This window comes from Astatotilapia calliptera, chromosome 12, assembly GCF_964374335.1.
Source record: "Astatotilapia calliptera chromosome 12, fAstCal68.1, whole genome shotgun sequence".
Taxonomy (NCBI): Eukaryota; Metazoa; Chordata; class Actinopteri; order Cichliformes; family Cichlidae; genus Astatotilapia; species Astatotilapia calliptera.
In genome coordinates this window covers 33,327,840-33,353,666 of record NC_137433.1, presented here as the reverse complement: position 1 = coordinate 33,353,666, position 25,827 = coordinate 33,327,840, and the positions used below count along the sequence as shown (strand labels likewise).

Here is a 25,827-nt window from a genome sequence, read left to right as displayed (position 1 = left end):
CAAAATAATATTTCAGAATGTTTATAATGTGTTTCTTATAGTCTTATAGCATGTTTTCCATTAACTGCCCTGCTTTATGGTAGTATTGAGCCCCAGCTGTGTCGCTACTCTGCCCGTGTTGACCTAAAACATGCTTCATTGTCGTTGTGATTGTATTGGATACTGATTTATTATATTGTTTTAGTTTAGCTGTAATATTAAACTTGGTTTGCGGTCAGTTGTGATTATTATGCTTTGATGTGATTTGATTTTTAACTTTGCGGACCTGCTGTTCATTGCACCACAGAGACCACCTTTAAAACCCCATCGCGCCACCCTCTCTCCCTCCCTCCTCCTCTTTTCTTTCTGCTGCTTTCCCAGTGCTGCAGGTTGAATCCATTGCCCCTATTTCCTGTCACATGGGTTGGAAATAGGATCCCTGTTTTCTACTATCTGGTCTCGTCGTAGTGGTGTCAGTGTAGTAGTAGCTGTAGGACCTGCCTTGAAGTTCAGGGACTTTTTAACACCGGCCAAAGCGCGACTCCTGCACAGACACAGACAGACAAGCAGCAAGTCAGACAGCCAGTCAGTCAGTCGGTCCAGCAGCCTGCCGCTCTGCGCACCCGTCCGTCAGGCTGCACTTCACCTGAGAGCGAATTCAGACTCTTTAATCACACGATGGATTCCTGGACCGTCACCTCTGCTCTGCTTCTCGCTGGCTTTATTTCTTCCGCGGCTTTTAATGATTTCGACACCGGTAAGTCAAACTTTTCTCTTCGCCTTTTCCTTGCAACGGGTTTGCGTCTCCAAAGTTCCTCTTTAGCGCGACGCACAAGCGCTTCTCTTCTTTAAAGAGAAAAAACAAACAAACAGCACAACTCGCACTAAAAAGTGCAGCAGTCCTAAATATGCTCATGATACTCTTGGTATTTGTTTCGCTATCCCACATCTTGCAGTTAGCAGTAACTTCATTCATAGTTAATCGCCTTGGTAAAAATCCCACTACGGCATTGTTTCCCAAACGGCATGAGGTATTTAATTGAGAGGTTTACAGTTTCCCTCCGAGCAGCCAAAGCTCACAGGGAAATTGTTTTGATTTTTCGGCTGCAGGGAGGAGAGTGGTGCTCTGGAGTGAAGTGTCTGGTCTGACGATCAGGCGTCACTTCCACACGTACTAAGATAAACACTTGTGCTCCTAACTGTAAGGTGTCCGGGACACATTCGTACCATGACGTTTACGGACCACAGGTCGCCTTTATTATATTGTTTTACAGACATTGTTTTAATGTAATCAGGGAAACGGCGAGTTTCCCTGATTACATTAAAATAAGACAAACCTGCAGCTGCCTCACAATCCACTTTCCAACACATCCGGCTCTATTTTTATTTACCTCTTCTACATCAGCCCCTCAAAGTTCAACGGATACATTTGAACTGATTGCATTTTCAGCTTTTCTTGCAGAAATAAAACATTTTTCATTCCCAACATCATATCGCCAGAGGAGGCCTGCTGGCTGTTTAATTGAACCGTGCAAATACGGGTTCTCCCCGGAATGAACTTGAAACCGTCCGCTAAGTCATCTGATATCACCCGTTTAATTTGCCATCAAGTTCAGATTAATACGCAAAGGGTACGCTTGCGTCTATCTGCTGCACTTCAAAGTAACAGCCGGATCCCCAGTGAGAGCCGCCTGCTCTGAGACTATTTTGTTTGAATGTGAATATCTAATAATGATGACCGCACTAACCAGCTTCTCCTTGCTGTAATTTGTGCCGCGTTTCATGTCGAAGCAGCAAATCCTCATGCTTTCCTTTTTAATTTTTTTGTCTCTTAATTATACCCTTGGATTTCAAATTAGAGGGTCCACCATCTGGGCTAGTGCGTAAGTACTCCCATGTGTACCTATGTATTAACAAAGTATTTAAAGCAATGGTATTCCCCCTCATAACACAGGGGAGAAGAAAAGGCCAAGTTTATGTTTAGTTTGTCAGCTGTGCCATATTTACTGTAAAGTAAAACAATAATTTAATGTCTCTACAAGAAGTCAGTCTCTTGTTGTAAATGATAGAATTGACTTAGGCTGTCTTTGCTGGTTGAAGGTTAAATACCCTCAATTTGACTGGACTGTGAGGCCAAACTGAATGTTAAAGCCAGCAGCACCTAAAGCCCTTCTATGTCTTTCAAAGTAATGAGAGCTGAGGAAGATGGGCTCTGTGGCGCAGGCAGAGCTGAATTGCACTGAACGGTTCCATTCAGTGTTTGGATATCTGGATGAAAAGAATCAAGTGAACATCTGTAATGTTATTAAGCAACAAATCAGGGTAACATGGGCAAATATGAATTTTTCAGCACAGCGGCATTTTCCTTTACCCGCTGAAGTTATTACCTGCAGCAGCTTATTAATGTCGTCCAGAAAGCCAGCTGCTGCTGCTGCTGCTGCTGCTGCCGCCTTTGTGAGACAGCACCTTAAACAGTTACACTTGAAATGCTTTCTCTGTCCTTGTGGACTGCAGCTTTGGATCAAGCAGAAGTGTATTAGCATCAAAGTGTTCTTCATCTCCTGCTCAGTGGTAATCACGCACTTGGTGCTGTGCACACATGCAAACATGCACCTAAGTGCAAATGTATCTAAGGGTTAGAGATGGCATGATGGTTGTAGCGGTGGAGCAGTTAAGTACCATTATGCAACATATAATATGACAGTGTGCTCTTCTTCCATACAGCACACTTAACACTCCCACTATAGAGTGATAGTTAACCACAGACCCTTATCTTTATAAAGAAGCTTTATAAAAGAAACTCATTTAGACTCCCACATGCTGTTGTGCCCGACTGCATCCTGCTGTTGTTTTCTTGGCAGCTGCTTACAAATGTACACACAAGTAGAAGCTGAAGTCTGTCAGAACTGTCAAGATGAAGTGTAATTGAGTTGGTCTATAAGCCAGTAATGATCTAGCTCATGGCATTGTTGTCTTAAACAAGCTCAAGCTGGTGAATCATGGCAGATTTATGATCTTCATGTTTCTGGTAACCAGGACTGTCTCTACTAGTAGGTGGAAGACAGGTGGCCACTGGTGAAACTTAAAGTCTTTTGTTTATGTAACGAGTTCACACAATTCACACAGTTTTTTAATTAATTTTCAAGTATTGACATTACAGTAAGGTGGTTTCCCTATTAAAATCTGGGTGTGTGAGTCCTTTTTTGTCTCAGTACATGCTGGTGTAGCTCATAGGTCAGTTTGATCAGAAGATCATTACCACTCTTACATCTGTCTATGAGGCGTCAGTGTGTGGTTGATGAACTTAGTTTGTAAGACTGAACACAAATGTAACAAAATTGTATAACACAGCAGCTTTACAGTTCACTAATTATTTACATTTTTGTTATTTCTCTTCAGAAATTGAAGCATAAAAAGAAAACTTCATGTCTTTGTTGATACACTTGTTTTGGGCCATGGCCAGTAGTTTTCTGGAGTTTTTGTTAAAACTGTTTTAAGAGGCCTGTATGGCTGTGCATTAAATACTACAGTCATGCATTTTGCTTTTTATTGGAATAAACAATGACTATGTGGAATGCTTATTAGCTTGCTTTATGGATAATGGCAGCCATCTTTTATCTCCTTTGGACAGAGTCAGTCAACCCGTTGCCGAAGACAAGGGATGTGTGTATGGGTATGTGTTAGATTTAACAGATCCATCCATCCTTCCATTGACCTCATATAACCCCAGTTCACCACTTCACTCTCAGACTGATGGTTTAGCTGTAGTCCTACAATATTTAAAAGTAGAATGGGAGGCAGAGCCTTCAGCTTTCAGGCCCCTCTTCTGTGGAACCAGCTCCCAGTTTGGATTCGGGAGGTACACACGCTCTCTATTTTTATGATTTGGCTTCAAACTTTCCTTTTTGGCAAAGCATAAAGTTAAGGCTGTATCAGGTGACCCTGAATTCTCCTTTAGTTATGCTGCAGGAGGGCTAGGCTGCTGGGAGTTGAAGAGGGAAGAGAGTGAAGTGTGCTTCTTCTTCACTCACTATGTTTTTATGCACAACTTGCATTTAATTATCAGTTATTATTAATTGCTTGCTATCTTCCACAGCATGCCTTTTTTCCTGTCTTCCTCCCCTCACTTCCAACTGGTCATAGGAGAAGGCCTTCTCTCCCCAAGCCCCCAAGCCTGCTCTGCCAGGGGTTTCTTCCTGTTAAAAGGGATTTTTTCTTTCCCACTGTCACCAAGTGCTTGCTCTTAGGGGGGCATCACATTGTTGGGGTTTTCTCTGTACTATTGTAGGTCTTTACCTTTCAATATAAAGCAATTTGAGGAAACTGTTATTATGATTTGGCGCTATTGAATTGAATTGAATTGAATTGAATTGAATTGAATCATTCCTTCCATCCTTCCTTCCTTCCTTCCTTCCTTCCTTCCTTCCTTCCTTCCTTCCTTCCTTCCTTAAACACTTATCTTACTTTTATTAGGGTCACCATGTACTGGAATCTCAGCTATCATTAGGCCAGAGGGAGAATATACCCAGTAGAGTTCTCCAGTCCATCGTCGCGCTAACATAGAGATACACATAGCCACACACTCTCCCACTCACATGCAGAGAAAGTTGTAAATCACCAATTATCCTAAACTGCCTTTGAATGATGCGAGGAAACCGAAGCATCTGGAGGAAATTTGTGCAGGTGAAGACTCCATTTAGAAAGGCATAACACAATTTATTTCTTCTGTTTGCTATTTATTGCTGCAGTCTTACTATTTATGTTTTACTCCTGCACAGTTGGTGTGGAGCACCCATAATTTCATTGTACATGTACAATGACAGTAAACGGCTATTCTATTCTATTCCATTCCATTCTATTCTATCCTATTCTATAGTTGACATTGCACTCACAGAAGCTTAAAGAAATAGGCAGCAGAGAGCTATGACTCTGATTACAAAAAAGTCTAAATATGTAGAAAGTTTGGAGAAAATGGCCATGCTGTTAATGAAATCTGTGACCTTAGTAAAAAGTTACCCTATGAGTTTATGGTCTCTAGTTTTAAGTTTTATTTCATATAAGATGATGCCTGTATTTTAAATTACAGTCCTAATAAGAGTAAAATAGATAATATTGCAGGATATGTTTTAGGGTGTGGCTGTTGTGACTGACAAGTCACTGCTGCATGAGTGTGCAGTTTCCTCAGATTCTTTGTCAAATCTGGCCCCAGCTCATGTCAGGATGTTTTAACACCAGTTGTTTGTATACAGTCTGTGCATTGTATATGAGGAGTTTTCTCAACTGCACACATTGCAACTTTAATGAAAACGCTTAGCTTTGGCTGTGTCAAGCTGAAACTTGAAAAGGGCAAGCTGTGGCATTTTGGCAATATGGTATGCACTCTCATTATGTGATCACAGAAGACAGAGCTGTCAGAAATAAGCCCTGATGAAAAAAACATCAGGTTAATATCAGGCTGTGCTCGACCAGCTGAATCTTGGCCTGATCGAAGGCAGTGTGAGGTGCCTGATGGGACTGCTTTTTTCTGCACTTTTTGCAATGTCTCTTATTAGCTAGACATGCATGAAATAATGCTACGTGATAAGATTTGTCAAGCTGGTGATATAGCCTATCAAATGAGCTTGCTGCATATCCAGCCATGCTAACATATTTATCTCAGGGTTTTTTTTGCTTCTTTTTTAAACTTTATTCAACGTAGGCATCTGAAGACCAGAAATGAAATAAATTGATGGTTGGATGAATGACCACGTGTTGTGAGTTCTCTTTGTACCCTGACTTGTGTATAAGCTGCTGCATAAACTGGCAACGCTCTGTTGCATCTGGCAACCCTCTTTCTTTCCTGCTCAGTGTCTGATCGCTATCCAGCAGGGCATGATGTTGGCCTGGACTCTGACCGATTCATCGCCCTTGACTACAGACAGAACTGAGTGTCTTGCGGTGCAGCAGGCGAGGAAAAACTGGTTCATAAGACTGTACAGAGGTGGTAGCTTCATTTTGGCAACTGTTATGCAGCTTCTGTCTTCACTGGGTTGTTGTGTGATTGATAGGAGTTATTTTCAGATGTCTGGCTTAATGTCAAGTTAGCGTGAATTGCCTGTGTGTGTTTGTGCTTGTCTAACCTCACCCCTCTGTGAAAAACAGGGGAACATGGCAGAAGCACATACGGTACCTTAGAGTTTAGGGCTAGAAATAACAATTAAGTTTGCCATAGTACAGCAGTGAAACCTGTGACAGTTTGGCTGTAAAAGTACATTTAGTTCAAGGGTGTCAAACTCATTTTAGTTTTTGGGCGACATAGAATCCAATGTGATTTCAAGTAGGCTGGATGAGTTAAACCTATGCATCCTTATTGATCCTCTTATCGATTTTCATTGGCTCCCCTTTGACGGCCATCACCTACACTAAGCAGCATATAAAAGACATCACATTTGTACAAATTAATTGCATGCTGTGTGTTCAAATGTTTGGATATGTTGGAGGTTTTCCTCTCTGTGTTGTGATCAGTATTGAGGTCATTACTCAAAAAAGTGGTTATTACACATATTACACAGAACACTTTTCTACTTACTCCCAGGAGAGGGTAATTTGTTATACTATGTGTTACATTACTTTCTTGTTACTGTATAAACTGACCTTAAATAATTACTATTTAACTTTTTAAACCTATAGGCCATCGTCCCACACAGCAACACAAATCCATATCTAATGAGGACACACACAGGATCTTTCTTGTTGTATTAAATAAAGGATTTTTTTTACAAAGCAATAATGAAAACCAGCAAAAAGAGACTTGAAAGCGATCGCCACAGTGATTCTACTTTAGAAACATGAACACGTAGAAACGGAGGCTGGAGTCTGACTGCTCATCAGTTTATTACCTGTTGAGCTTCGATTTCTGGCTGCTGAGCTCAATATTCACTCAGCTTTAACGTCACTCTGGGTTCTTGGCTAGCTTAGCATTAGCATGCTGTCTGTGCAGGTCCTTGAAAAGAGCTGAAAAGTTGTCTTAGCAGCATAACTATTGGAAGTATTTCTGTCCTGGATGCAGTTTGCACTTTACCATTGCGCTCTCATGCTTTTGTGCAATAAAAATAAAAGTAATGGCTGTATCCACCCTGTGGACTGCCCCGCCATTTTTCTCCTTCAACACACGAACTGAAGTCAACTGATTGTAGCGAGAACCCATAAGCGGGATTGATAGACAAGCAGACTCACGATTCCAAGAAATTGGACTGCTGGGACTTCTCGATTCCCATCCTTAATAGTATGTCACGTCTTTGGGATTCAAACAACTTGTCATGATCTAGAAACACTTTAACTTCCCAAGCATGTCTACCCCTGTGTAGTAATGCTCACTAAACTTGAAGAAGCAGTGAATTTTATAGAAAAACTATAATTATTAATGACTTGTCTGCAAATTTCACACTTGGAGTCTTTGTTTAACACCCCTAATTTAGTTGGTCAGCAGCAGCGTTTAATTGTAGATTAAATAGCAACTCCACAAGAACTTCTTGTCATTGCTAGATTAAAAGCACAGGTTCCAGTTTGAATTTAATTAAATTTATGATTAAACAGTTATTAAGTTCATAAAATGAAAATTAAAAAAAATCCAAAAAATTAAAAATGGTCATCATAGATGGTTAGCGCTTAACGTCTTTAAATCACTTTTTTTTTCTAAAGTCTGAAACCAAAAGACATTTAATTTAATGACAGAAAAGCATTGTCCAATTTAATTTAATTTCAGCTCTGTGTGTGTGTGTGTGTGTGTGTGGGAGTAAGTGAAGTTTAACTGTGAAGCAGCTGTTACCATCTGGAGTCTCTATAAACTTTCAGTGTTTCTGCTTAAGAGTTTAAAGGGGCCATGTCAAGTGTCAAACCAAGAGGTGCCATGTTTCTCTCTTCCAACTACAGCCACACTCATATAAACACATATAGATAACCACAAGTGTATGCATACACGGCACACTGGATGCCTCCAATCATCATCTCTCCCTCTTTCACCCAGTCAACATCCTCAATCTTTCTTGACTTAATCTTCTTACAGCTCGTCCACGCAGCCTATACAGTTTATGACTGGGCTCCATCAACCTTTGTAACCCTTGAGACGGCGTAATCTCGGTGAGTGTGTGTGAAGGAGCGATGCTCTGAATCGTTTGCCTCAGAGAGATAATAACAGGCCATCCTCAGCCATTTGAAGAATCACGAGCTTTGTGTTGGCAGAGGTGATCGCAGTGAAGCATTGATTTGAGGGGAGACAGTGGGTTCTTAAAGAGTTTAACATAAGGACTAAATCCTCAGTGCCCAGAGTGGGGAGTGTCAGGGAGCATTATGGGAAGTGGGAGCATGGAGTCTGGGTCTCAGATGTGGGGGCTGCGGTTCCCCCTGCTTTTCCGGTTCAAAGATGGAGATGGAAACCTCTCCTCCCCTGGTGAGCTTCTGTGCAGCACATTCTGACGCACACACACAAAAACCACTCGTGCAGATTTGTTTTACTGTACTGTACTGTGTGTGTATGTGTGTGTGTGTGTGTGTGTGTGTGTGTGCGAGAGAGAGAGAGAGAGAGAGAGAGAGAGAGAGAGAAAGAGAGAGAGAGATGATTAAGGATGTGATCATGTGTAGCAGCAAGAGGAAGTTTTTGAGTTATTTAAAAATCCTTTGTCCTTTCCAGGCTTTGGAGTTGTGAAAACAACCAGTAATAATCAATATTTTACACAGTAATGGCAGATTAAATAGAATGATTTACTCACACTGATACTTTACAAAGAATTAGCACCCACTTTTGCAGACAAGGAAATGCTTGACTCCAGCACAGCCCCACAGATTTATTTTTTTTTTTTTAGTTATTTTTTTTTATTGCAGAGTATTGCAAAATTATAGGTGCAGCTTGTCTGTATTGTCTGTGAGAGAATTATTATGAAAAGAAAGCTAAACTAATTCTAACTGACCTATTTCTCTGTTTCCACATCTATCTATGAAACTAGGTAAAGAGCTAATACTAGGCAAAGATGCCGGGGGGTGGCTGCCAAACCGTTTTAGTCTGGGTTTTGCTGTATCTCCAAAATACTTTTCCAAGTGAAAGATTTGTAATTACAGTAATATGTGAGCTAACCTGGGATCAACAGTACTGAGACAGAGATCTTAGTTTGTCATAATAACTCTTGAGCCTCAAACACAGTGCAGCTAAAGAGACATTGCTTTATTTAATAGTTACTTATTGCCATATTATGCCCACTGGCCAGATGTCTCCCATTCCACAGTAACCCCCAACCATGATGGCCAGATACTTGCTAAAATTAATACCAAATCCACCAGATGTGGTGCTAGGTGAGCGTATATATATATATATGTATGTATATATGTGTGTGTGTGTGTGTGTGTGTGTGTGTATCTATCTATCTGTCTATCTGTCTATATGTATGTATGTATGTATGTATACATGTAGCTTTATAAAACTCTATCTAATCTGTTAGATTTATGCTTCTATCTTGGAGAACAGTCACAAGATGTTGTTTGGTTTAGAGTTATTGTGCATCACATCATCCATTTCTTTTGACAGATTATCTGCTGCAGAGAACAGTGCCTCATCTTTGAGTGAATAATTCAATGTGACATTTATTAGCCTACCTCAGTATTTTACACTGAAACTGTTTGGATTAATGTATAGCATTCTTCCTAAGAGGAAAGGCAAGCTTTGGAGCTGCTGCCCATTTTCAAATGACTTTTGAAATAACATAGGCCTTTGCATTTCCCTTCAAGGACATGCAAAAGTGGTTGCATCAGTCGCAGGACAGAACAATCTACTGGAGAGACACATGGTTGCTTCTGCTGCCTTTTCTCTCATCACTCATTGAAATGATGAGTAAGCTAATGCCCCTAAAAGATTTGTACACTTCTTAAACACTCTTTTTGTGTCTTTTGGGATATATACTTGTCCAGGCAGTTTGTCCTTGTTGTTTTCAAAGTATACTCAGGCACTCTGTCTCCTTTTAATGTTATGTGGATGCATAATGAGTCAAAAAGCACATAAAGAGGCATAATAAATCTTTAATGCAATGCCCACAATACAAGTTTAGCAAAGCAACAAAATCTAAAGTACATGCACTGACTTCATCTGGCACTGGGACTTTTTAGCAAAATGCTTAAATGCTACTGTGCACTAAAGGAGTAATGAATTTACTGCATAGCCTATGGGCACTAAGACAAGCACTCCCAGCATAGTGGAAACATCAGTGTTTTCTCTCCACTCAAACTGGTTATATGTGACTGTTGATGGACAGACACTGATATGTCGTAGTAAGACCTTTTCCTATAAAGCAAGAAATATCAGGGATATTTTTGCAGTGAAGAAATTAAATGCACTGCTCTTTATTTTTTCATGACATTTGATTGTCATCCATCCATCCATCTATCTATCTATCTATCTATCTATCTATCTATCTATCTATCTATCTATCTATCTATCTATCTATCTATCTATCTATCTATCTATCTATCTATCTATCTATCTATCTATCTATCTATCTATCTATCTATCTATCTATCTATCTATCTATGTGTTTTGCATCTCTGAATTGTCAGAGCAATGACCTCTCAGCCCTCCAATATGAGCTTTGTAAGTCTTTGCCATGATCAGCTCAGTGTCCAGTTCAGTAGCATAAGAAAGAGACTTCAGATGGAGAGGTCAGGAGTTTAAATCACCTTGTTAATGCATATACTTTCTCAGTTTTCTCTTGACAGAAAATGTTTTGCTTTCTGTTTTTCTAGCAGCTAAAATGACAATGAAAGGCAACTCTTAAACACAAACCTTCTCTTGCTAGAAAATCCAATATTGGCATCCAAGTAATGTCCAAGAAGCATACCCAGAAGATCGCCGGGCTACATCTCTGATGTCTGTACATCGTTCACTTTGGAACTATTTTTTAGCCAACAGAACATGTTCAGGTATTTTGAATTATTGGCAAGTGGACGTACCCAGATTATGCAATCAGAACAAGGACACTTTGCAGCCACTGAATTAACCAACAGGTGATCAAAGTGCACATCCTACAGAATGTGTTCGTGAAAAACAAGCAGGCTAGCTTATTTAGCAAGTTATGAGTGGTAACATGTTAGCTTACAACACGTTATGCATACAATTATTGTTTTCTAAAAAATGTAAAATTAGTTGCTCCCTTCACGTGTAATGTTTACTACAACTAAAATAAAAAAATCACTAAATAGTGTTATGCATTTGTAGACTGTCCCAAAAAATCATTTTGTTTCAAGCTGTTTTTATAATTTATTCTTACATTTTAATTTTAACTGACCAAACAGTCATATGTACACATAAAAGGTACACTGGTGTTGTCGATCTTCATAACCCAGAAAATTGAGCTTTCTAACTTGTGTTATTGTTCAACACAATTTGGAATCGCACAAATTAATTCATATTAGCGATTTGATGATTAGCATCAACGCAAGTCATGATCTCATCTTAAACTTGGCGTAGCTATACTGCCTGAACCAAAGCAAACAAGAATTAAAAGTAAAACAAAAAAAATGGTCATAGAAGATATACAAAAGAGGATGCACTTTGAAGGATGCCTCAAGGGCAATTCAGGGTTTGGTATCTTGCCCAAGGATACTTTGGCATGCAAACTGGGGGAATCAGGGATTGATCCACCAGTGGACGACCTGCTCTACCACCTGAACCACAGCTGCCTCAATGTCACTTGAATGTTGGGTGTTTTTGATAACGCCTCCTTTGTTTTTTGGGAGTTTTTTTCAGACGGACCAAATAACTAGTTGCAGGATTTGTTGTAAATTTTAACCGTGAGGTAGATCGAAATAAATATTTACACCAGCTCTCTGGTGACGCTAGATGAGAAGAAAGAAGAATTCACATTTACTTTGAAGCCACACATAGAGCCCAGAAACTCTGAGTTTGCACTTCTTAGCACACACATACTCAGCCTGTCTTGACTTGTGAAGACAGGTCAAAATTTTGAAGAATTCCTTCATTTACTTGGCAAAAACTAAGGTGAATCTGACTCATAGTTTGGAACATGTTGCAAATGTGTGCTTCTGTGACAAGTTGCTGCTGATGGAGTTCCTGTTGACCTCTGGGTGGTGCCCTGCGAAGGTCAAGTTGTGGGTGATACCCTTGTTCTCCAGTGCCAAGGGACTGGATCGCCTGTAAAACCATAAGCACTAAGAGAGAGAAACAGAGAAGAAACAGACCCGGTTATTATAAACACAATCATGCTTATTATCGTGCCACTCTGATTCTCGTCCTGTCGTGTTCAAAGGCTTACATTCCTTTGATCGAAGCACCTCAGTGTGTGTCGTTCCTCAGTCACTGCACTTCTCTTATTAAGCTTCTGCTGAGTGAAGCTCTTTCATTTCTCCTGCACCATGTGCAAATCACCACCTGCTCTGGCGGTTGGCCGGGTGACCCATCATGCAAAACACCCAGACCTGTTCCAGCTTCAGGATTTATGATGGCAAGGGAAGTACATGGATAACCCCCTCCCCCCACAGGTGACAAGGCGTGACAGATGCAGCAGTCATATTAATTACAAACTGTCCCCAAACAAAGTGCTGAGAGGTTGAGTGTGTCACCCCAGTCCCTGATCCACGGAGGCGGTCCTGTGAGACAACATGGAATTAAGCTGTCAAGCTGCTGCTGGTTGTACACAACTGTCAGGCTTTAAAGAGATAAACAATGTTTAGGTGGGAGAGTGCACTCATGTGGTCAGAGTACTGGTTTGTGAGGTTTTGTTGCTCAAAGGTCAGTTGAGACCAGTCAGAGTATTTTGCTGAATGGCTGTGACATGTTGGTTTTGGACTGTGAAAAGTGCTACCTTATTCTTTCATAACTCCCTTCCGTCTCAAAGTGTCTGGATTGTTCTCCAAGTTGTCTTTCTCGTCTCTTGCAACTGATTCACGTCTCCTCCCATTTTAATGCTATTATGCATGAGCCGTGTTGCCTGGCCGCTTCGTGCGCCTTGACATTTGCGTATGCATGAGGAGGCCCACTCCAGTCAATGCAGAGTGACATTCTCCCTCAGCTTTGCTGGTGCTCTCTGCTGCAGTCAGAGCCCATCAGCTGGAACACACTCCAGGGCAAGAGGGTAAATCAAATACTCAGAAAACAGTAATGAAATACTATAGAGCCTTATGTTCTATGAATTCTATTAACTCTCAAACAAACAATTGTTTTCATTATCAAAGCTCAGTTTAATTCACAGAGAATGGGATTTTAAAGGAGGTTTAAGGCCCCGGGGATGAAGTGGCTGATGCATGAAAACATTACACAAAATATAACTTTTTGCCACAAAGCTGGATTTATATTATAATGACGTGAAGCGAGCGTTATCAGCTCTGGCTGTGTTGATAGAATAGAAGTGCAGCTTTGCTATCATCTAACAGCTTTCATTGGCTGATGTATTGTTTCCACATTTCAAGGAGAACCGGGGATAAAAACTATTAGCCTTTGGTTTGATTTATTTTGGTCGTGGCCCAGAACCATACAAACCAGCTTCCTGTCTCAGTATTTGTCTTTTTCAACATACTATTAGTACGACTCTGACATAGTATGATTAAGGTAAATTAGCTGTTTTTCTTTCTTTGAGTCAAACATGTTCCAAACGTCTTTCTAGTGATAGGCTGGGTGTTTTTTTGCAAAAAATCTCCACAGGCTGAGTTTCAAAGCAACCATGTATTTTTGTGGTGTCACATGCAGTTTGGAGTTTTGAGAAGCGTAACCAAGAACATAACGGGAGGATATTGAATTGCTACTGTGTGAGACATGACCTGTCCGGCGAACTTTAGTTCTTTTTATACTGTAGTTATGGTTGGGCCAGGGCCACTGAGGTCTGTGTTCTACTGCGGTAGAGTAATGGAAACCACTTTAAATAAATGGAGCGTAATTTTGCTGCTGAGCCTCGGGGTCTGGTTTGTGTCCAGCTGCAGTAGTTTGTGGCCGAAGAGGCAAATTTTCACCTTTCTTCCCTTTGCAGGAAACGCCCACAGCAAGTGACGATTTGACAAGGCCGAGCAAGTGGACATGGCTAAGTGGACAGAGCAAACATTTGGACAAGTGAAGGGAGCAAGCATAGCTAAGCAGACTGAAAACAAAGGAACAAAGCCAGCAGTGGACAGAGCTAAGAAGCCATGACAGGGAATCTGAGAGTGCAGAACAGAAGCTGGGAAACATGAAACGTGTGGTCTTTTTAGGAATATGGAAATAAATTAACACAAGCCGTAAAGCTCTGATATTAGATAACCCCATGAAAAGTAGTCCCACCTCAATGCTTTGAGAATGTGAGATTTTTTGCATTCTAAAGTCTTTAATATATACACTCTAACAAACAGACATAAAAATTATTTACACTCTCTACAAAAAAATGGCCTTTTACTCCAAGACATATTATAAGGTTAGGGTTCTTCTTGTTCACCGTAGGTTACCTGAGCTTCAAAAGTTCAAGGACTTCACTTTAAAAGTGCAGAGGAACATCTCTGTCCACCGTTTTCACAAACCACCATTGTCCCTCAAGCCGTGGAGCCGATCATATCCCATTGCACTGCCTTTCAAAGAGGCTTCGAGTCAAAAGGGATGTAACTCAAGTCGCCAGGAGGCCCCGATATAGTTGTCTGTCCTGCAGCAAAGGTGAATACAGCTCTCAGAGGTGAACACAAAACGGGCTGGGTCTGCAGTAGCCTACGTGGCACCAGCCCACGACCCACACCGACCGAGGAGTGGTCACACTTGGCCAATGCCATGAAACAAAATCCACTGGCCCTCAATAGATCCTACGTAATGGATCCCCTTCTTAGTGAGGCCGGTGGGATACCCCCTGTCTGTTACCAGAGCCATCTGGTTCCCAGTACTCCTGCTCTTCCCACAGCCGCACCAACCACAATGAAAAAGATCGCTTTCACAGTCAAGATCAGGAACTGGAGACGTGGCTAGTTAAAAGGGGGCTTATGTTGAACATTGCGGTCCCCACTGTAGCAGTCCATTGTGCTCTTGTTATTGTGTCCTTCTAAGTGCACTCAATTGCGGTCTGACAGCGTTTTGTGATTTCATGCGGTGGAAATGTGCTTTATTAATTCTCCGACCTGGTCATACAGGCAAGATAATTACACGAGAAAAATTTAAACAAGTCAAGCAAAATCAAAAGTCAACTCAAATAAAGGTGTCCTTTGGCGAGGTCATTGTTCTGAGGCCTAAAACAGGCAGTATTTGCACCAGTGTAGCAAGGGATTAGCGCAAAATGTCCTGAGTAGGCTGAAGATGAAGATGTTCTCTTCAATGTAAACACATTTAAAGTGTAAAAAATCTAAACATGACGAAGAATGTTGAAGGAAACGTCCAGTTCCTCCATCTGTAGTTTAGAAAGATAGAAAAAACAAACACGCTGAGGCCTTTATTCATATGTGTTTACCACTCTGCAAATGAGCATGTTGGAGATTCATTGAATACAGATGGGTGCATGTTTGCGCTCCACACATGGAGTCTGTTAATCCACCAGTGTAAACAAGAAGTAAAAGTTGCCCAAACCTCAGTATTCAGTATAGATTGTGTCCATTTTGTCCACGCTGGCATCTTCGAGTACGCTTCTTGTTGTCCGCAGTTTCCAAAGCACGAACAAAATCCTGTTTTTGTCTGTTTTAGCTACATATAATGACAACATGTGGTCCTAAGCTTCACTCAAACACTAGATTAACTTAAGCCCCATTTCCAGTAACCATGTTGTTCCATTTCTGGAGGCCACACTTACCGAATATCTACACTAAGTGGCAGACAACATATTTTGTTTTCTACTTTTCAGAGCAATAAAATGAAGCATTTCGACAGCTCATTATCCATTTGGGTAAGCTTTAAAACAAAAACATTGTGTCTATAATTGCAGCTTCTTCAATATGAGAACTATTTTCTTTTCAGGAGGTTTTTTTTGGTTTCATATCAAAGCAGGACTTGGAGTTAGCAAATGTTTCTTGGAATTTAGGGATTTTTCTGACTAATCTGTTACTTTAAGAATAATTATATAGAAAATAAATAAAAGAAACAAAGCACAGTAAACACTGAGTAAGTGACCCAGATATTCAGATGTGACAAATGTCCTTAGCTTATAAAGTATTTTATTGGCAAGAAGAAAAGGCTTGTTTCAGATATTATGTAATAATACTATATAATAATATAAAACTACTGGAAAAAAATAGAGACAATAACCACCTGTTTAGCTACTCTGGTCTCTTAGCTCTATCTGAAACAGATATGGAATATCCCTCCCTACTTACTGGCATCGATTTCTACAGTCCCCAAATTAAATTTTTGTGTCATGTATGACTGCTGGCAACAAAAATGTTCCACAACAGGAAATGACCAATCAAAACAGTAGAGCAGAAATCTATAAACTCTCTTCAAAGCAGAAACAAGTAAGTGTTCTGCCAGAAGAAAGCTGGATACTATCCTAAAAAAGTTCTTCAAAACATAAGGGGATCCAGCTTCCTCTCGCTTTACGTCCCGATTCGCTCAACGAGCGAATAAACATTCTTTTTTAATAATGATGTCTGTTAAGGATAAACAGGAAAATGGGCTGTGTTTTTGATCTGGTTTCGCAGTTATTTTTTTCCATTTGGTGTTTTTGGGTTTTTGCATTAGCAGGCCCTGTCACATTGATCCCTCTCCCTGAACCTGAGACATTTATTTATCCGAGTCTGACCTCGTCTTCTCTGGACCCTGTAATCACACAGGACCTCTGAGAGTGTGTGTGTTGGGGGATCACTAATGGCTGCACACAAATCCCTGCAACAGCTCTGACAGAACCTCAGCTCAAACAAAAACCACATATAATTTACATTCCTCAGATACCAGGTAACCTGAGCACAAACAGGACGATCGAAAACAGGTGTGTTTAGAGGCAACCCTTCCCATATTCCTTCATGGTTCACCTTTCTTTCAGGTGTAGTCGTCTGGCTTTCACGTTACCTTAAGGTGGCATACCTTACAGTGCAAAAGGTATCCCCAGATCATACTTATATATTTTCAGTCTCTTTGTGCTCTTTATTAAACTAGATTGTTTTGGTGTTTTAAAGTTATAATTATATGTTATATATATGTAGAGGTCTCTGCTTTCTGTTGAATAAAATATAAAAACAGATGGTACTTGCTTTTTGGAGCTAAAAAAATACCTATAAAAAATTCAGCAGCAGTATCTCTTTGCACAAATCACGCCCCAGTTATTTAAAGAAATCCACAAACCTTGTTTTGAGAAAATTTCTACAGGAACTGTTTTCTTTCTCTTGTCTATATTATCCAGATAAAAGAAGCATGGAATCAGCTAACAATACATCTTAACCAAGGGGGATGCCTTAGTCTGCCATGTGTAGGTGAACGATACCCCAGATTAGATCAGATTAGCAGTTCAGTTCAATTAGTTTAAATCCAAATGTAGTCACCCTAAGATGCTTTATATTGTAAGGTAAAGACCCTACAACGCAAGACCCCCTAAGAGCAGGCACTTGGTGACGTTGGGGAGGAAAAACTCCCTTTAACAGGAAGAAAGACACTGTAGAAGAAAGCCAGAGATTAATAATAATAACTAATGATTAAATACAAAGTGGTGTATCATGGTGCATCATGGGAAGCAACGTAACTAAGGGAGGATTCAGGGTCACGTGATCTAGACCTAGGAGCTATGAGCTTTATCAAAATATACATTTTTAAGCTTAATTTTAAAAGTAGAGTAAAGTGTCTCCAGAATCCCAAACTGAAAACTGGTTCTGTGCAGAAGAGGGACCTGAAAGTTGAAGAGTCTGCCTCCCATTCTACTTTTAAATTCTCTAGGAACCACAAGTAACCCCGCAGTCTGATAGCAAAGTGCTCTGTTGGGGTGATATGGCACTATGAATCCATTAAGATAAGATAGGGCCTAATTATTTAGGATATATATAAGGATTTCATGGTTTGCGGCTTTTGTGCTACTGCGTCATAAATTCTGGAAAGAGATCATGCTCTTTTTTTTTAAGCGCAACTAATCAAGTGCCATAGCAGTAGATGGTCAGCACTAAGGCCAGAGGACTTGAATTCGAGGTAGACTGGCTCTTTAATGAGCTGAATCCCCGCTGGCCGCAAAGCTTACACAGTGTTACTGCAAACTGATTACTGCCTTTGAAAGATCGGTCTATTGTGAGCAGAGGCGTTAGGGAATTGACAGACGTGCACTCAAACATGCAAACATGTTAGCTCACACACACACATGCACACCCTCAGTGGGCGATATCTACAGTACAGCGATGAGTGGGTGAGAATGGCATCGCCACAATGACACTGGCCCTACCACTGAAGGAACAAAGGAGCCTGTGTGCATGTGTGTGTGCAAGTGTGTGTTCGTCCTTCCTTCCCTCCACATCGGATCCATCTTAAAATACTGCGGCTGCTCGACTGATGAAAATTGCTCCCTTTCATTCTTACTGTAAGTGCATGTGGGGGGGAAAGTAGGGGTATGGGGGGGGGGGGGGGGGGGGACTGGAATGATGTGGGTAGGAGCTCAGATTAATGCATGTTTTGTCACTGCATATGTTTATCTGAGCATCTGACAGTACAAGTTGACTGGGAGATCATTTTACCATCCATTTACAGGCAAAACAAAAAGAAGAGAGGGAGCTTAAAATACCCCCATGTGAGTCAAACATGGCCATTAGCAACAGTGAGCCATCATGACTTGAATCACGAGCCTTAGATCCTCTGGTTATCAAAGGCTGCCTGCAACGAGGAACCCATATGGGTCGTGTGTTTTTCTTCATCGAAGGCACGCATTAGAGGGACATATTTTCTCTCCCTTAAGCCCTGCATCAGTTGTTTGTTTGCTGGTAAAGGGCCCCAGCACGCAGCTGCACCACAGAGCTGTTCTGGAATGAGATTTGTACCTTGAAACTCAGACCCCTGGCACTGGGCTGTGTGTTTGCTGTTAATTTTACAAGCCTGGGCTTTGTCAGCCCTGTCTATAACACGGGGAAGTGCAAAATAAACCAAGTGTTCACTTCACTGGTGCAGTGGAGAAGAAGAAGAAAATTAGAGCCTGGGTTAACTATCTGTGGTATCATAAAAGCGGTCTTTGTCCCACCCTGATTTACTCTGTGTTTGCCTGTCTGTTTTTCTCTCTTCTTTCTTTTCTGCTTAATTTTGCTTCCCTTGCCATCGCTCTGTCTTTCACAATCCTTCCTGCCGTCTCAGTGCTCTGCTCTAATTTGCAGTTTCGTTTAATTTAAGATGGATCGATCCCAGACGGCCTAATTGTGCACCTTGGAAAGCTCAGCATCTCTATCTCTGCTTCCTCTATGTCCTCACTTAAAGTGCCTGCTTTCTTCTGACTGCAAAAGTCATGTTTACTGTGATGTCTGGAGCTGGTTTAGAGCAGGTTCAGTGGCATGTGTTGAGTATGCAGGAGATTTCACCTTCTGTTTGTTTAACCCTGTAACCTCTGTTTTCTCATCATATGGAAAGGGAACTAAACTAAAGACAAAGTATTGAAGAATCAAAGGCAGTGTTAGAGTAAGTACGTTTTTATTGTTTAGAAATACTGACTCTTTTTTTTTTCTTTTGGCACATGTTGACTGTGATTATAGGAAATGGTAAGGAAGTCCCTGGGGGAGGTAATTGAATAAAACACCCTATCCACCCTCATGTCAGCCTAGTTGACAGGCCCCTGATCTCAGTATTTTGCTAGCAACTTCCCTCGAGGGTTTCAGTGAGACTCCAAATGTCCTTTACGTCACTGACAGAGTTTGTAGCCCATCCGTCACTCCCTGAACGTCTGCCAAGTGAAACTCAAAATCGTCCCACATAGTTCCATCCTTGTTCATTTCCAGAGCCAAAGCTAACCTCGTCAGTCTGTGCTGTATTTTATCAGATATTAATTTGGCCTCTACAGGAAACCCTGAAAAGACGGATGCATTATCTTCTTCACTAATTTTGTTGATTGATTTTTTTCAAAATTGCTTTAGACAACACTAAGTTAGGGGGCCTTTGAGTAGATTGGGGTAAAAGTAAAATACTTGTATGCTTTCCTTTTTTTTTGCCTCAAGCAACTTCAAACAAAGGGGATTTTGGCAGAACACCCAACCCACCAGCAGATTACACTCTTTCCATTACAGAACTAAATAATAGGGGCTGCACAAAAATGAGATGGGGCCGCGTTTTATAGGTGCTACCCAGAAACTTTGGCAGGGAGTCCTGTGGCTACTGTGGTAGTGAACACGGGGGGTGGTGCAGTGGCGTTTTTTTTGCAGGAAAAGTGGTGGTGGAGGCTATTTTAGGAGTGAATGAGCTTTTGGTTTATGACCTGGTTATCTGAGGCTACAACCTATGACAAAAGCAAGGAATGAAAAGGGGGACTGTAAATACCATTTAGAAGTCATTGTCTGCAGATTTACCTACTTAGAGGCATCTGTTCTCATCGCTTTGCTTTTTTCTTTGCACTTGCATTGACCCTTGCATGAGGGTGCTTTTAAAAGAAAAACCTCTCAAGCAAGGAGGTGAGGTGTGGTCCATTAACCGCTGAGCTGCCTCCTCTTAGAAGTCACTGACTTCTCCGAAGCATCTTCTAACTTCATTAAAGCAGCCGTACTAAACGTGCGACTGTCAATTTGCCTTTCTGTGATCTTCTGAAATTTACATGTGGATTGAGGATGCTGTTGTACAAAAGGGGAACCACACTTGTGTTACCACCAGCTGTGTCGCCTCTGAAAAGAACCCTGTAACCCCACACATCTGGCCCAGTTTGGCCAACATTAATGGCAACCAGTGCAATGCACTGTATTAATCATGTGTCATTTCTGTCATCTTTGTTTGTAGACTTTGAAACAAAACTTTGAAACATTGCACACATTCTGCGGGCTGCCTCCAGTTTTTGAGCTTTGTTAGTGCCTGAACAAATTGGTTTTAGTCCGTAATACTGTACATGCTTACTTCTATCATAAACTCATTTTGTGTAATGTTGTTATAGGGGAAATGTTGCTCACGCAGTAAGCCTGTTTTGCTGTCCCCTGAGTCCAAAGCATGTAATAAAGATGGAAGGAAGCTCTTTATGTCAACCCTCTGTGAGGAAGCAGTTGTCTGTAATTATCGCTGCTTTTCATCCCTCCTAGCAAACACAACAAATAAGTGCTCTCGTGTGACCGGGCAACATGTTTCAGAGAAACTATTTGTTTGTTTGTGTTCTTGAGATCACACGACCACAACCCCATACAGTTTTTATCGCTTTTCGTCACCCATCTTTTTTGGAGCATCAAGTGGATTTCGAGTTGCAATGTGGAAAGCATTAGCCTCAAATCCCAGCAAATATAATAACAGGGCGATTAGTTCTCTCTCTCAGTGATTTTCTCCAGTTTGTGCCTTCTTTTTTTTTGCCTCTCGTTGCTGGGGTGGTGCTGTATTTTGTGAGCACAGGGCTTGGTCAAGGGCGAGTCCTCCTCTTCTCTTTCCCGGACTTTTTCTATTTGTAGATCTGCATGTATTTTATTGGAGTTTTTTCCCCATTTTCTCTCGCTTTTATGCGGTGGTGGTTCTGTTTCCCATCACAGTCTATGATGAAACCACAAGAAAGCCCGGGGCCTTGTGACGAGAGCGCAACAGTTGCTTGGTGACAAGTAAGAGGGTGTGAGGAAAGGGCTGGGTGTGTTTGGAGGGGAGTGGGCCTGAAGTGGCGAAGAGCCAATCAGTGGATGAGCTCTTCCTTTTCTGGAGGACAAGGATAAAGGGTCCATACCTACGCCGTTCCAATGCAAAATTGGCCTTTTCTTTTTAGTGTGATAGATGTGTGGGCATCCGCAGGGCTTTTAAATGGGCCATTCATCTTTACGATGGCCTCACTTATATCAGAGTCCTTGCAGATCTGTTACTTCCCATTCCCACCACAAGCAAATGATGCCTCAAAACCACATGGATCAACCCCCTACCCTCCCACCCCCATCTCTGTAACAGTGGCAAAACGCTGCCATATTTACCCTCTCATCCTGGAAAGCTAACTTGGCCACAGCGGTGCGGGATGTTTGCCAGCGGCAACCCATTCCAAGCGGACCATGTGCAGACAAGCAATGCTTCATCCTGAAACTCAAGAGGAAAGTTTCCTGAAGGAGGAGAAGAGAGAGAGATGGAAGACATTTGCAAAGTCATTTGGCTCTTTCTTTTTGATACAGTGCATTGAGCAGCTCTGCATGCAGCCAAGTTCGGTCAGTTTAATGCTCACTCTGTTTGAGGAGAAGATATTTGAAGGACGTGAGCTCATTTGGGATGCAGTCAGTTGCCCTGTCCCTCCTGATGTTATCCTCTTTGACTTGTGGAGTAACAGCCATGATTGCTTTTGGGGAGCAGTGACTCATAATTGCTCTCGTCCTGCTGCCAAAGTCTCAGAAGCAGTGTTTCCCTGTCTTTTTGTTGCCATGACTGCCAACATCCAAAAAATTGTAAATACAACATAAAATCAACATATGAGTCCCATTTTACCAAATGAGGATACGTTACATTAAGAATAATTATCAAGATAAGTGTTGAAGCAGAGCAGCCAGCATTAATCCTGAGAAAAAGCCCCCCCCTGCCAGAAGTCCCCATAAACTCTGCATCTGTTTGCAGGTGCATCTTTTGAGGCCTGAGAAGTGAGCATTATTTAATATGCCTCGTCTGTCCTCTGGATGTCAGCCTGATGATAACTTGTTTCCTCCACTCATCTCATAGCTCCCCTATGTAAGGTTGGCAAGTGCATGACCCCCACTGAAACACCATTAAGCTGTTTTTCCAATTTTATGGAGTCGTGTTCTGCCTCAGCCGCTCTCAGGTGGATTTACGATCTGCTGGTTGATATCCTTGCATGCCAAGACAGTATTAATTTGCTAAGAGAGAAGGGAGCCATTTACAGACAATAGAGTGGCATCATAATTGCAGGAACCTGACACCCTGCAGCTCCTTGCTGCTGTTGAACTGCTGTCAGCCAGACGATGAATAGCTGATAAGCTTGACTGAACAACACAGCCGAAACAACTTTAATTAAAATCAACTTTGGCTGACGCACTGAGAGCAGTCGGGACGCTGATTTACTCTAAATTAAGTGTTAGCACTACTTTGTGGTGGATGCAAGAAGCTGGAATGCATGTTTGCGTGCAAACTAACTGCTGTAAATATCGCACAGCATGCTGCAGAGTATGGGAAGCTAATTATAAAAGATATGAAACTTTAACGACACTTAGTTTTAGTGTAAGTAACTTAATTGTACATTTATTTACCGCTTCACGTGTACCAATAACACGCAGAGGGTTAACTTGGAAGTTCATTGATCTACCACAGAAAATAACTTTTTATCAGTGCTGCTCAGCTCTCCTTATCTGTGCGACTAGCTCAGAGAACCAGCAAAGAACGGACCTGGCAACTGACCACAGAAGTAACGTTTAAAGTCTGTGAGGGTAAAGCATCCCCAAAGAAATGCTTATCTGTGTCAGTTGAAAGAGAACGACAGAAAAGCAACGGCAGAGAAGAAGCGAGTAGACGAGAGCGAGAGAGCAGAACAGATGACAACACACCAGAGAGGAAGTTGGGAAACTTTGGATTGAAAAGAGAATATGAAAGAGCCTTGGAGCACAGCTGGCTCACCAAGGGGTATAATGACTGTCATATTGCAGTGCATTAGGTCATACTCAGCCCAGACAGCTTAGCTTGATAAAAGGGGCCGGTCATTGGCGAACCACATACATAGCAACAAGACCCCAGTATTGTTTGCTCCTCATTAATGTTTGACTGACAGGCAAGAAGTAAAACTGTTGTGATATTTATGTGTGCTCTTCTTCTTTGTGGAAATGTCAACTTGTTGCTCTTGCAGCATCTTTTGCACCTTCTGTTTGCACAAAAATGAATGCCATACCTGTACACTGAGAAGCCTGTTTTGATCCCCACATATTAAAGAAAATGGGTTTCCTGATCTATCAGCCATTCAAGTTACGAGAATTTACGTCATCTGTAATCAAAACAGTCACACAATAAATTAATATTTTCCATTGTAATGCAATCAAAAGAGGAATTCAGTTGTAGCTGTTAAAGCTCTCTTGACAGGATCCCCCCCGAGGCTCACTGTGATGAGCGGTGATAGCTCATCATCGTTCCATCAGCCGTTGTTTATTTGAATTCCCTTTTCAGCGAAGAAAAGCTCTGAACCAGCCATTGTTTGCCTTGGGAACCCGGCTTTCTCTTTTTTTCTTGCGCTTAGCCAGATGGTTGTTATACACTTCCTCAAAATTCAATCCATATTTGCTTTTGCTACATATCTGCAGGGTCTTTTCTTTTCTTTATGCTCGTGTGTTTGCATTAATTGAAACAATGTTGTCATTGATCTTGCTTTAACATTTTTTTGGCCAGAGTTTAAAATGTATGGAGCCTGGGCAAAGAATATAATTATTCCAAACTTTTCATCTATATTCATTCCAAAGACATTAAAAAATTTAATTGCACAAGTAAATTTCACAGTCCAGATTCTTAATAAAGCAGGACACATGTGCGGCTGAGTTTTACGCGCCTGTTTAAAAGCTTTCTCCAAGTGTTTGATTTTCAGTTTAATACATGGCTAATTCCTTACTGCAAACATTAGAGGCTGCTTTATAATCGTAGTTCACGTTCTCTCTCTCTCTTTTTACAGAGTGTTACACTGCCAATGGAGAAGACTACAGGGGCTTCCAGAACCAGACCAGCCTGCATGGGGGTAAACCTTGCCTTTTCTGGAATGAGACCTTCCAGCACCCTTACAACACCCTCAAATACCCGAATGGAGAAGGAGGTCTGGGCAGCCATAACTACTGCAGGTGAATATTTTACTTTCCACAGAGCCATAACTTTAATTTCAGTGGTCACTGGGACATAAAAACTGCAGAATCAGACCCAATGAAAAAATCCCTCAAAAGTTGGTTGACTTTAACTCAAATTTGAAGTTTATATAGCTTTTACAGTAAGCTAGTCATCTGCTATACATGCGCACAGTTTCACAACATAAAAGCTTCGTTCGTGACGCAATCCAGAACAGTATCTGTGTTCAGCTCAACAGAGCACTGAGCAAATGCCATGCTAATTCACACTGTGGATAACAAGAAAAAGTTAAAAAGTACATTTTTACAAGATTAATGAGATGTTTGCCACCATCCACACAGAAATAAAACACTGCGATCTGTTAATGCATAGAATTAAGAACTTAAACTCCAGTACATCACAAGATACAAATGTGACTAAAAAGCCTGAAGGAAAGGGATGTGCACAGTCAAATTTGTCTTCTTTCTTATCTCTTTGCTCACAAGCTCTCAGATTTCGCATTTTCAATAGAAGTATTTAGTTAGAAGAGAGTGGCATTGTTGTTTTCATCACAAAATATGAAGCTGCCGCCAGCAGCTGTCAGCTTGCTAACTGGGCTTAACACAAAGACTGGTAACAGGTGGAAACAAGTGGCCTGCCTTTGAGCAAAGGTAGCAAAAACCACTAATGAACACGTTGTATTCTGTTTGTTTCATCCTTACAAAACCGAAGCTCATGACCAGTAATTTCCTAGCCGGGAACCACTGCTCCAAAACTGTTTCTGTTCAACCTTTTTTCTTTTTATACCTTTGTTACTCTAAATCCAGGATGGACTCACTTCCCTCGGAGGTCACACTCACCTCAAAGTGACCTGTGCATCCATAAATTGATTTAGGTGATTAATAAATAAGGCCTGATTTCACAAATGCAGTTTCTGATCTTTTGTTGACAAGGATTTCAGCGTCTAGATGTAGAGCTAAGGGTAAAAGTTCATTTAGGCATTTCTCTGCAAGCTTCACTCCTTTCCACACACAGCCTTT

At 41.2% G+C, this 25,827-nt stretch overlaps 1 protein-coding gene across 3 annotated transcripts in view; it reads left to right on the top strand.

Moving 5' to 3' along the window:
* Positions 1 to 460: 460 nt before the first annotated feature.
* Positions 461 to 25,827, top strand: part of kremen1 (kringle containing transmembrane protein 1) — a 61,103-nt gene continuing 35,736 nt past the window's right edge. For 2 of the 3 annotated variants that reach the window (XM_026186144.2, XM_026186145.2), the window contains exons 1-2: positions 461 to 736; positions 24,645 to 24,807. In XM_026186144.2, coding sequence (XP_026041929.2) covers positions 658 to 736; positions 24,645 to 24,807 — 242 coding nt within the window. In that variant the 5' untranslated portion in view covers positions 461 to 657. The remainder of the gene's footprint in view (positions 737 to 24,644; positions 24,808 to 25,827) is intronic. The other variant, XM_026186146.2, reaches the window with a different exon arrangement.